The 13,795-nt window shown below is 39.9% G+C and overlaps 1 protein-coding gene across 1 annotated transcript; it reads right to left on the bottom strand.

Moving 5' to 3' along the window:
• Nucleotides 1–9,118: 9,118 nt before the first annotated feature.
• Nucleotides 9,119–13,724, bottom strand: LOC121784734 (probable receptor-like protein kinase At5g38990). Its single transcript, XM_042182951.1, has 7 exons — nt 11,627–13,724; nt 11,189–11,530; nt 10,733–10,868; nt 10,496–10,632; nt 10,277–10,400; nt 9,945–10,207; nt 9,119–9,684 (listed from the first exon to the last, which is right to left on the bottom strand). The coding sequence occupies exons 1-7, from the start codon at nt 13,595–13,597 to the stop codon at nt 9,385–9,387; spliced, it is 3,273 nt and encodes a 1,090-aa protein (XP_042038885.1). The 5' UTR covers nt 13,598–13,724; the 3' UTR covers nt 9,119–9,384.
• Between the last annotated feature and the right edge of the window lie 71 nt (nt 13,725–13,795).

The raw sequence follows: 13,795 nt of genomic DNA, 5'->3' as shown, positions 1-13,795 counted from the left end.
TCAATGAAGTGTCGAATTAGAGTCAAACAAATAGAACAATAGAAATTTTATCGGGTTTCCGGGCCTGCCCATCGGGTTTTCGGGTCTGGCCCTAACGGGTTGCGGGTTAATCGGGTGCGGCCTAATCGGGCTGGAAATTTTCAGCCCTAACCCTATAAATTTGGCGGGCTATTCGGGCCAACCCACGGGTTGCGGGCTAAGTTGACATCCCTAGATACAGTAATGTTTGAAAAAAATCTTATTTGGGCAAGAAGAGTGGATTTTGTAAGTTACTCCCCCATCCACGAATAGGAGTCTCGTTGTTCCATTTTAGTCTGTCAGTGTATAGGATACCCAGTTCGCTTTTACTATAAATGGTAATAGGGTCTCACATTCCACTAACTCATTCCACTCACATCTCATTTAAAGCTAATATATGCAAATGGGACTCATATTTCACTAGTTTTTTTCTACTCACATTTTTCTTCACATTTTTTAAAATTCGTGCCGCCAAGAAAATGTTCGGTGTTCTTTCGCATCAGTGCAGTTTTGAACAGGCCCTACGAAACTCCGGCTATCTCTAAGGGCCTGATCAGAACAAGAACCCCCACCCAGTTCCATGAACACAGACCAGCAATATCAAATGAAAGCATATGAAAGAACTGCTCACGTACGAGGGAGGGTGAAAGGAACGAACATTACACAACGCAATGCACTTCAATTAGTCCCAGTCCACACAAAAAAAGACCAAGTATAGCCAAAGCAGTTCTATTCAATTGTAAGCTTTCTGACTAAACCATGACACTAATCCAACTGCAACCATACTAAAAATTAAAATGACACATCTGAATTGTTGCTGTTTTCCAGCCAACGAATGCTTCAATCTTTTTCCAATCACGAGCTTAGTGTTGCGAAATACTCCCTACTGGATCAAACGTACACGACCGTTGCTTTGCACTTACTCGACTAGGAGAAAGCGAAGTAATAATTCCTAGGGAAGTCTCGCCCACCTTTCGGCATTCAATAAACCCAATATCAATCCAAATATGACGATGCACCACTAAAGCATTGATAGCACCTTCATCAACTTCGTGAATACCTAAGATCACATGCATTCTCGGTCGTCGTGGCCAATAAATCACCATTGCCTTAACGCCATAACTGCAGAATGTCTCACAGAAATCCAATCCCACCGGAATGTCCTCTAGCGCTTCACGTCGAGCTCGGAAACAAAACTCCTGAATAGTCATACCCCGTGATGAAGCTTTTAGAAATCCATTCGTCTCTTCAAAGTCTAACAAAACCCCTCCACTCCAACTTGATCACAGTTAGGTAGTCGATCAATTGTAGTATTTGGACAAGATTTCACTGCTTCATCATTATCAACGGCAATTAATTCCATTGAGTCATACCCGAAGTTGGAGTCGCACGACAGAGATATCGTGGCTGGTGGAGGCGGGATAGCAACGACAACAGGCAGCGAGTTCTAGATGGATCGTGATGGAGATCAGCTGGGGCGGCGTGTTAAGGACTCAATTCCTTAACGGTGATCGGCGGCGGGTTGCTCGGCGATCAATACAAACTTTCAGCGTCCTGAGATAGGATCGGCTGAGATTCTAGTTTCTGGCTGTGCGCGGAACTCCTCCGTCGGGCAGCGATGAAACTAGGGTTAGAGTAATTCACGTTGGTTTGTGGGCAAAAGTAATATTTTCATTCATTGATTTCATAAAATGATAACAAGCTCTCCTATTTATAATACTAGAATACTACTAACCTAACTTATTGAATAAGAAAACAAAGATATGGAAAAGATTTGGGGAATAAAAGATACTAAATAATTGTGATTTCCTAAGATATAGAGGATCGTATCACGGCGGCGGTCATCTGTGGTAGGGGACACGATACCGGCTCCGTGTACATGACGCTGGTTGTAGGGTCTGGTAGAGGTCGTGTCACGGCGTGTGGACCGCCTAGGCAACGTTCACGTGAATCCATCTGAGACTCCAATAGCAGTCAAACGCTCGAGCTGTGAAACCAAGGCAGCCACCGTTAGGTTCGGTTCACACTCCATCATAATTACAGTGTTAAACGTAGATTATATTGATATGAATCGTGTTTATAAAATTAAAATTGACTGCATATAATGCTATCATAAAATATGATGGGGTGCGTACTAAACAAGCCCAACAGCAATGACGGCCCATCAGCCCAAAGCCCAAGGAAGAGTATGAGTTCGGCATTACCAAAGAGTTCGGCCTCAGCCTACAGCTCGGTAAAAGCCAACCTATCAAGCTCTGCTCTCAGGTCGGCATCAAGCTCTACTCTCAGATCGGCAACCAAAGCAGGAGTATGAGTTCGGCATTACCAAAGAGTTCGGCCTCAGCCTACAGCTCGGTAAAAGCCAACCAATCAAGCTCTGCTCTCAGGTCGGCATCAAGCTCTACTCTCAGATCGGCAACCAAAGCAGTTCGGTCTCAGTATTCGACCGAACAAGGAGTTAGTGGACCCATACAGGATGTCCAACACACCCACTACCACGTGGTGTCAACTCAGGCCACGATCGTAGGCCATGACCTACGCTACATCCACGATCTTAGGCCATGACCTACACGACATCCACGACTTAGGGTGGTGATGCAAGCCACGATCTTAGTCCAAGATATAAATGGAACTTAGATCTGATATGAGGGGGTTAAGCTCTCTAGAGATAAAACACCATATAGCAAATAGCAAGTTTGTATTTGTAAGCTGTAGAAAACAGATCAAGCAATACAATCTTGCCCTCCCTTTTTCCCGTGGACGTAGATTTACTTCAGTAAATCGAACCACGTAAATTCTTTGTGTCTGTATTTTCATTCTCTACCAGCATTTGCTAACATCAAAAATTCGCGGATCCATCACTGGCGCCGTCTGTGGGAAAGCGGAAGGAAATTTTTCAAAAATTCCCACAGACGGCGCCAGTGATGGATCCGCGAATTTTTGATGTTAGCAAATGCTGGTAGAGAATGAAATTTTTGAAAGCGGAAGGAAATTTTTCACGCAAAAGATAGAGAGTGCAGAAGAAGCCAATAGCAAAGGTGTTCAAATGATGAAGAAAGGCGGTATTTATCAGATTTGGAAAAGATTTCAAATCATCGCACCGTTTCATATCCCACCTTTTCAGGATTCGACGGCCAGATTTTACTGTCGCATTTAATGCCGCATTTAATGCAGTCACGCGCAGGGCACGTCCCCCGACTTCAGCCTCCCCCCGTATTCCAGAATGCCGAAGTGACTCGCTTCGCCGAAGTGATTCACTTCGCTTTTCGGGGGGGGTAGTGATGGGGTGCGTACTAAACAAGCCCAACAGCAATGACGGCCCATCAGCCCAAAGCCCAAGGAAGAGTATGAGTTCGGCATTACCAAAGAGTTCGGCCTCAGCCTACAGCTCGGTAAAAGCCAACCTATCAAGCTCTGCTCTCAGGTCGGCATCAAGCTCTACTCTCAGATCGGCAACCAAAGCAGGAGTATGAGTTCGGCATTACCAAAGAGTTCGGCCTCAGCCTACAGCTCGGTAAAAGCCAACCAATCAAGCTCTGCTCTCAGGTCGGCATCAAGCTCTACTCTCAGATCGGCAACCAAAGCAGTTCGGTCTCAGTATTCGACCGAACAAGGAGTTAGTGGACCCATACAGGATGTCCAACACACCCACTACCACGTGGTGTCAACTCAGGCCACGATCGTAGGCCATGACCTACGCTACATCCACGATCTTAGGCCATGACCTACACGACATCCACGACTTAGGGTGGTGATGCAAGCCACGATCTTAGTCCAAGATATAAATGGAACTTAGATCTGATATGAGGGGGTTAAGCTCTCTAGAGATAAAACACCATATAGCAAATAGCAAGTTTGTATTTGTAAGCTGTAGAAAACAGATCAAGCAATACAATCTTGCCCTCCCTTTTTCCCGTGGACGTAGATTTACTTCAGTAAATCGAACCACGTAAATTCTTTGTGTCTGTATTTTCATTCTCTACCAGCATTTGCTAACATCAAAAATTCGCGGATCCATCACTGGCGCCGTCTGCACTCTCAGACTCCGTGTATTGTTTCCTAACTATGGGAATCTTGTTGAGCTCGTCATCGAGCTCGGCCAATGGTTCTAACCGAGGGTGAGGAATCACGGACTTCGGCCCTCTCCAGGGGAAGCCCGGAGCCGCTGTCCTATTATAAAAAAAGAAGCGTTTTTGCCATTTCGGCCACTTGGTTTTGCAGAATGCCCTAAAAGGCTGTAAGGGGATCAAGTAAAACCAAGATCCCTTCCTTTTAAATTGGAAAAAATTAAGGATTGCCCGCAGAGACAGATCCTTATCTAACCTACGGAGTTCGGCAGCAAAAGCCGACAAGTGCCTCCAAGAATTCGGAGTCACCTGACCTAAAGGGAGTTGAAAAAAATCAAGAAACTCTACAAAAGGTGGGGGAAGAGGGAAACGAAGCCCGCATTCTAAGCAGGCTTCGTAAACGGTGGCATAACCCTCCGGCGGATCGTTAGCCCTATGATCATCGTCGGGAACCACCGCCTTCCCCCCAGGAAAAGAGTATTTTTCGTAAAGGGATATCACAGTATCCTTACTCAAGATACTGTGAAAATACTCTACGGTCTTCTCCCCGGATTCTTTCCGGCTAGAAGACCCCTTACCCCCTTTTCTACCGCTACCAGACTCAGACGAAGAAGAAGCAGACATGGTTCTTACTCTTTGAAAGTTTGAAGAAATCCTGAGGAAATTTTTGAAAGCGGAAGGAAATTTTTCACGCAAAAGATAGAGAGTGCAGAAGAAGCCAATAGCAAAGGTGTTCAAATGATGAAGAAAGGCGGTATTTATCAGATTTGGAAAAGATTTCAAATCATCGCACCGTTTCATATCCCACCTTTTCAGGATTCGACGGCCAGATTTTACTGTCGCATTTAATGCCGCATTTAATGCAGTCACGCGCAGGGCACGTCCCCCGACTTCAGCCTCCCCCCGTATTCCAGAATGCCGAAGTGACTCGCTTCGCCGAAGTGATTCACTTCGCTTTTCGGGGGGGTAGTGATGGGGTGCGTACTAAACAAGCCCAACAGCAATGACGGCCCATCAGCCCAAAGCCCAAGGAAGAGTATGAGTTCGGCATTACCAAAGAGTTCGGCCTCAGCCTACAGCTCGGTAAAAGCCAACCTATCAAGCTCTGCTCTCAGGTCGGCATCAAGCTCTACTCTCAGATCGGCAACCAAAGCAGGAGTATGAGTTCGGCATTACCAAAGAGTTCGGCCTCAGCCTACAGCTCGGTAAAAGCCAACCAATCAAGCTCTGCTCTCAGGTCGGCATCAAGCTCTACTCTCAGATCGGCAACCAAAGCAGTTCGGTCTCAGTATTCGACCGAACAAGGAGTTAGTGGACCCATACAGGATGTCCAACACACCCACTACCACGTGGTGTCAACTCAGGCCACGATCGTAGGCCATGACCTACGCTACATCCACGATCTTAGGCCATGACCTACACGACATCCACGACTTAGGGTGGTGATGCAAGCCACGATCTTAGTCCAAGATATAAATGGAACTTAGATCTGATATGAGGGGGTTAAGCTCTCTAGAGATAAAACACCATATAGCAAATAGCAAGTTTGTATTTGTAAGCTGTAGAAAACAGATCAAGCAATACAATCTTGCCCTCCCTTTTTCCCGTGGACGTAGATTTACTTCAGTAAATCGAACCACGTAAATTCTTTGTGTCTGTATTTTCATTCTCTACCAGCATTTGCTAACATCAAAAATTCGCGGATCCATCAAAATACATTAGAAACATTTCAACTTCCCCCTTACTTTTTATCTTTTGTTATCTTATTTTATTAACACTAATTAATTAATTGTAATTCTTTTGTGACATATGATTGCTACTCATTTTGATGAAGCAATAACAACGTCAACTGAAATTGCGAGCGTAATTGAAACACGTATTATGTCCCAATTGCGACCACTTGCAACAACTGTATCTTTGAAAGTGATGTCGTCATTGCAAATTCAATTATAGAAAAGGCATTAGTATAAGAATTTAATAAAATAAAAAAATTATAAAAGAAATTAATGACATAAAATGTGTTGGTACAACCGTACAAAGATGTAATGAAACAAAAATTTGTAGAGTAACCTTATAAAAAATGTATTATTAGTATAAAGATCCCTAAATCTGTTTTGTCAATTAAAATCGTTGGAAAACTCATGAAATTGGGCCAAATTGTGGTTCGTCATACAATTTTAAAAGTCAGTCGAAAAAAACCATAAAGTATTGGATTTTTTTCATAATTACTCACACGTGGCAAAAAATTTTGATAAAATCGTACTCTCTTCGTCCCATAGAAATAGGCCATTTAGGATCGGCGCGGGTTAAATGTGTGATTGGTAAAGTAAGAGAGAAGGAGAAAAAGTAGTTGAAATTGTGGGGTGGATTGTGAGACTCATAGATGATAGAGGAAAAAGGAGAAAAAGGTTTCCATATATGGATACGGACTATTTCTATAGGACGGACAAAAAAGGAAATATAGCCTATTTTTATGGGACGGGGGAGTATCTAATATAGCCGAAAAATCATATGTTGACGTCAGTGCTAGTGAATCAACTGACGCCATCTATTCACAAAGAGAACAATGTGTTTGATTACTTGAAAAACATCATAAACAATATGGTGTACTATACACAGACGATTGAATTTTTAGCCGTAATACAGTTACGATTAGATAAAGAAAATCATGATTTTTCGTCAATTTTTTTCTAGATTGGTGAAAGAAACAAATTTTGCCCAACTTTTATTATTTTTCATACTACATCCGTCCATAAAAAAATAGTCTTCACGGTAGATGACATGTGTTTTAATACAAAAACTGATAAAGTAAAACAGAGAGAATATTAAATAGTCTATGCAACCTCATATTCATGAGCATGTACTTAAAAATACTTTTATTGTAAGAATATTAATATTAATATGAATCTATACTAATCTAAAGTGCAAGTTTGATTAAAAGTCATTAATGCCCTTTTTGGAGGGAATATGGAAGGATGAGGTGTCTTCTACTCAAAAATAAATTTTTAAGGCAAAAACAATTGGACAAATAATAGCCCAATAAAATGCTAACTTCTTGAAGAAGTGTTAAAACACATTTAAATAGTGCACTACCATTAAATTTTTTTTATAATTAAGTTATTAAATTTATATATTAATTAGCCTTATATTTGAGTTAAATTGGAATTGTGCTAGATAGTTTAGTTTGCCTTCCATTTATTTAGGTTAAAATTGAGATTTAATAATTTATTGCAATACATTTTCTCCTAATTAATTCACAAGCTAAACGACAACACATATATGTAATGCTTACAATTTCCATCCTATATTTACTCAATTAAAGTTTTTAGTTCTTATATTTTAATTCGCCTCTAATTAAACAATACTACTAAGTTTATAGATTAAACTAAGGAATAAGATGACATTATATATATTTAAAATTAAATCTAACTTAGTATAACTTCTTAATATAAAGAGTAGTGTAAATTCTCACATTATTCAAAACAAACAAGATGCATAAAATATTATCGTTATTTTAAGTGACATTAGTAATTTACTTTTTATACGTATATGTGGCGGGAAGTAAGAAATTTATTCTTTCTAATATAAAAAATTCATTTAGCCGTTGGAAATGTATATCAAGTTATGCTATGGTCTGAAATTAAAAGAAATAAACAGTCAACTAAAATGTGATTATTAGATAATACAAATTTTCTAACTTGACTTCTAGAAGTTTTAAATTTATATGATTTAAATTATTCATATATTTAATGTGGATATGCTTAATATTCCATATATTTTTTCAAATTAATTTTTTATAAATTAAGCTATTAAATTTATATATTAATTTACCTTATATTTGGATTAATGACTTGCATGACACTTTCAATAAACATCTTTACTCACTCATATTTTCTTTATTTGTATATCTTATTCTAATTAATTCATACTTTTTGATCATTAGTCACACATCTTATTTTTGTCATTAATTTTATTATTTTTACTTTACTTAGATTATAAATTAAAATTGCATAAATGTTTCATTCACTGGGGGTAGTAAATTCTTCATTTTGAGTGAGACAAGATAAGTACATTTCTGTTTTTTTAAATCTCCATATTGCTTTCAATTCTTATTTTCTATATATTTATTATATTTAATATTCATTATTTGAAACTCTTATGTCCCGTGCATAGCTCGGGTGTTAATACTAGTATGATTAAAAAGAGACTGGGGAATTTGGATAGTGGGAATAGTATAGACTTGGTGATAAGATGAAAATTTTGAAAAGAAAAGTGATGATTTGGCTCTTGAGGAGGTGAGTAGCCGAATTCACTACTTTTTTCCACTAATAATTGGCGTGTGCACTTTCTCTTCTCCACTTGTTATATGATCATTCAAGTTTCATTTCAACTTGACTAATTTTGAGATCGAATTCTATGTATGTGTTTCTCCACTTGTTATTTGTTCATTCAAGTTTCATTTCAGACTAATTTTGAGATCGAATGCTATGTAGTATTTGTTTAATGAGTGTGAAGTTTGAAACTACTTTAGTTGATATCATCATATCAAAGTTTGATTTCTATTTCACAGTTGTTTCCTTTATAATGGAAAACTTTAGCATGGAATCTCTCAAGAATTGTTAGACATCTTGAGTCAACAATTCTCTAGTGTTGTTTATTATTCCCTAAAAATATCTTGCACTGACACAATAATGCAAGAATAAAATCTCATTGTGGGCAAGCTCAATGAACTTTGTAGTAAGTATATAAATCTATATATGTTTTTATTGTTTTAAGAAATCAATGAGTGTATTGTGTTATTGTGACTTTAATAATCTAGCTAACTTGAAAACAAAATATTGATATTTGAAATAGGAGTATATATAAGCACAAATACATTCGGCTTGATTCAATTCAACTGCACCCTTGTATTTGACCATTTTTGCTTAAACATATTTCATCATACATTTATACAAACATTTTACATATATTTTGGACTTTTAATCATATGAGCAAACTTATAAACTACTAGTCTCTATTAACAAGAAAGTGGATACAAATAAAACAGAAACTCCATAGAAAGAAAAGATATGATACAATAATGTACTCTTATATCAAATTACATATGGATTTTCTTGAGGAGGATGAACTCTCATCAAGAAATAGGGATAATATCAAACACACGCACATTGGGCATATGTACTTCAGTTTATGGTTCAACTAAAGCTATACTCTTTTTTTATTTTCCACTCTTATTTTCTAAGTATTTTACAATAAGTGATTGGTGTCAATAGAATATAGAGATTACTAGAAATCACAATCACAGGATAGATAAGAGTATACTGTTGATGACCTCCACTCCAGTCTGTGGGTTGCAAGCCTGTTTTTGGAGAGGCAATGTAGTCGGAGGATATTCGAAATCCATCTTGTGCTTCGACCAATCACTGTGAGCTGGAGCTCGGGCTGGAACGTGGGCCTTGTTATGCTTGCTCTGATGCACTTGCTTCTTTGCTGGAGTTGGCACGGCTGTGATGGGTGGTTGCTCGTTAACCATTGAGCGCCTATCAATCTGCCACTGATGTGAGCCGGTCAAGGAGTCCATGAGCACTCCCAGTTTAACCTATCAACGATTTTTTTGTAAGATAAATCAAAACATTGTAAAGGTAGAATTGAAGACCTGAATGAGTAATAGAACATTTTGTAAAGAGAAGAATAGATGAAAAGCCAAGCAAAAGCACTCAAAAGCCATTTCACAACTGAATTACCTGTCATTTTTAAGACCTTTCAACTGCAGATAAATCATCAAACTTAAACATATATACATGTAATTAAGAAAAAATTATTGACTTAAAAGTGGAAGCCTATAATTGAACAACTTACTTCATCTAGAAGAATGTTTGAAGCCTTGAAATCTCTATAGATAACTGGTACTTGAACTGCGTGCATGCCACGAGTTGTTCCAATCATCGTGGATCTGCTGTTTGTATGGATCAGATTACTCTGGTCAGATATGCGCAGCTTCATCCAAACAACCAAGTTTTGTTGATCACCGCTACGTCTCTGGTCAATTGCTTGCAAACCTGTTAGCACTTCTAGTAACAACACGCCAAATCCATACACATCGCTCTTCACGTTTACATGACCTGATAAAAACTTCTCATCAGTATGATTTTGTTTACAGTTGAAGAATTTTATAGGACTGCTATACTTACCTGTCATGATATATTCTGGTGCTGTGTATCCAAATGTTCCCATAATCCGTGCTGACACACGGGTTTTATCAGCGAATGGACCCATTGTTGCAAGGCCAAAATCAGATATCTTGGCATTGTACGACTGAGAATAAGAAGCAGAACAAAGTATGGAACGTCGTTTCAGCCATAAAATCAGTTCAAGAAAAAAAAACGATACAACATGCAAGTCAAGCCTACTTTGTCAAGCAGTATTTTTGAAGATTTGAAGTCTCTGTAGATAACATTTATGTCTGAACAGTGTAAGTTTGGAAGCCCCCGAGATGCTCCGATCAATATTTTAATCCTTGTATCCCATGGCAGTGGCTGACCATAACCTAACCAAGCAAATTCAAGAAATTAGCTATCTATGTCTAGCACTAGTACCACAATTCATAAGTTTAAAGCTGGTATCCGCGTAGCAAGTTAATCTCTTACTTTGAAAAAGATGGTTCTCGAGGCTTCCTTTGGGCATGTATTCATATACAAGAAACAGCTCGTTATCATCCAATCCGTATCCAAATAACTTGACCAGATTAGGATGAGAGAGTCTTCTCAGGAATTGCACCTCTGACTGCAAATACAAATTGACTCAACTAAAGATACAATTACAAACAACTTGATAAAAGAATACTTAAACAAGTAAAAGAAAGTAAGAGTTAGTTTCTATGGAGTGTGTGTATGTTCTATCTATCTAGGGTGAACTAATGTGTAATATGACCTACAATTTTAACCACGTGTAAAGCAACTATTCTGTGATGGGCTCAAAACATATTTAGTTTTTCTGAGCAATATGAAGGGAAAGTAAAGTTATTAGATCGATGTTCATGCAGAGCTAAAAGAGAAGAAGACTTCCAACTCCGGAACTAATTGAACAGAATGGTGGACAATTACCTTCCACTCTCGGAACCCCTGCGCGTTTTGATGATTAGATTTCTTGACGCCGACAGGTATTCCAAATCCTCCTCCTCCAAGAACTGAATGACCACAGGAATTACGAATCCTCCAGCGCGCTTTGGTATCTGCATAGCAAGCTACTCTCCTACTCTGAAAAAGATGGTTCTCGAAGTATACATTTGGCATCCATTTGTAGAAAAGAAGCAGCTCATTATCATCCCCTCCGTATCCCAATAACTTCAGCAGATTCAAATGAGAAAGCCTTCCAAGGAGTAGCAGCTGTTTCTCATGGCAGTGGCCCAACAGTTTCACCACTCTTCTAACGAAGTTCACTTCTGACTGCAAATTAAGGCGCACAACATCCACTCTCAGTTTCATACATACATTCTCAAGCTAAGCTAAGCATAGAAGTGAAAACAGTTCTAGTGTCGGTACCTGCCATTCACGAAAGCATTGTTCACTTTCACAATTCATAAACCTCTTGTAAATGCTGCCAAAACCACCTTCTCCCAGCACTAAATCACTTCTGAAATTCCTGGTGGCTCTCTTCAAGTCATAGACCACCAGCTCTGCATCTGTGGGGTAGAACTCGAAGCCTGGAGGCAGCTGCTGCTTCTGTGAGTCGGTCGAGGAGTCCATGAGAACTTCCAATTCAACCTCTTCATGATTGCCAAAATCTATTTTATCATAATCAACATCTTCAACTTTAGTCCGTGACTCTCTACCAGCTCTTCCACACGATACTTCCAACACCAGTGCACCAAAAGAATAGGTGTCGCTATGCTTTGTTCCTTCACCACTAGTAATAAAGTCTGGGGCAATGTATCCAAGTGTTCCTATAAGATTTGTGCTATCTTGGTTCTGTGACTCACTGAAACTCACAGTTTTAGTAACGCCAAAATCTGCAAGCCTAGCCTCAAACTTGTTGTCAGTCAGAATATTTGCAGGCTTCAGATCATGATGTATGACCATGGGGTCAGTGTGAAGGTATTCTAGTGCCTGAGCGACGTCACCGCAGATCTGGAGTCGTTGCTTCCACGGGTGAGGAAAAAAGTTATTGCTTTTCCTTGCTAGTTTGTAGAAGTGGTCAGCCACGCCCTGATGCTCCCTGCAGTGACCAATGAGGGAAACATGTCGAAGACCCCATAGTGCCTCAATCACATTCCGGAACTTGTTCTCCCTTTGGTTGGAATCCATCTTTAATGGCTTTATGACAACAATCTCTCTTCCATGATCCACGAACCCTTTTCCGTCTCCACCATATCCACATATTCTGAGGATCCGAGCTAGTGAAAAGCGATGACTGAGTTGCTTTGCCCTGGCCAATGGTTTGTTATCCTCCCTGGTAAACTTATATTGGGATACTTTGTGCTCCAAATAGACTATACATATATAGAATAATATACTGTATGCTAGAGAGCGCAGCGGTGTCAGAAAACTGACACTTTGATGGCTGATAATCTTGAACACTTCAAATCCTTCAAGTGGGCCGTGTCTATCCAAGAATTTATGGCGAGAGTGCAGAGAAATAGAGATATCACCTTGCTTGAGCTCTTCGTCCACCACCATATAGTTGTTATACCAAAAGAGTTCTCTATTTCCCCTCCTCTGTTGGTGCATGTCAGCACTGGTTAAGGCTACCCTGCCATTAATGAGAAGCACGAAATCCATATGGAGTCCTGCCTCACACAAGTGAAGCCTCACCAAATACTTGAATCTTGCGTCAATAGACACTCTCCATGTCTTATTAGTACCCATTTTTGAGTCTTCTCCAACACTAGGTTGTTTAGACCACATCCCGAACATGGAAGCGATGTCGTCCCCAGATGAAACAGGCCCCCATTTTACGTGCTGGTAATGAACCCTTTCAAGAGCGGTGCTGTTGTCAACATGTATGATAGGCTTTGGGGCAACCACACCACCACAGTAAGGAGGAGTGGTGGAAGGCATTGAGATAATCTCAATCTCATTGACAAAAGCATAGCTATTGCCCCAATCAGGGGAGAAAACTAGGTTAAGAGTTTCGTTCTCTTCCACAGTTACACAGAATTGTTTAACAACAACATTGACAGCAAGAGCACGACCAGCTACGGAAGCACTGAAATTAGCTAGTAGCGATGAATTACCAGCTACGACTGAGAACAAGTCGTTGGATCTTTCGAAACCAGTGTAGGACGGTGGTTGGAAGTGGAGGCGGATGATTTTCGGGCCCGAACTCAGCTTCAGGGAATAAGAGAACTCGGAGCGAGAAATCCGAGCTGTGATGAGACCGGTTGAGACGGTTGATGAGCCTTCTCGGAGCCAGTTTCTGCCGCCGTGTGCATCTCCGCCGCAGTTGATCGAAATGTGATAAGGATCTGCGGCGGCGAGGTGGCCGGCGAAAATAACAAGGAAGAAGATAATCATGTGATCGTGCAACAAATCGAGGTACAAATTTCTCAAAATGAGATGAATACAGAGCCGGTAGTGGTGAAAAATTGAGCGTCAACTCAGAGACTCCAAAAAGCAATACTGTTTGGCCGCAACTTTTGACATTTGAGAGAGAGAGAGCACGGTTTTCACAAATCTTTTTTACTTCGGAAAGGGGGAATGGTTAATTTCCAT

This window comes from Salvia splendens, chromosome 21 (assembly GCF_004379255.2).
Source record: "Salvia splendens isolate huo1 chromosome 21, SspV2, whole genome shotgun sequence".
NCBI lineage: Eukaryota > Viridiplantae > Streptophyta > Magnoliopsida > Lamiales > Lamiaceae > Salvia > Salvia splendens.
Note: the sequence above shows the minus strand (reverse complement) of the source record. Positions and strands in the feature narration are given on the sequence as shown.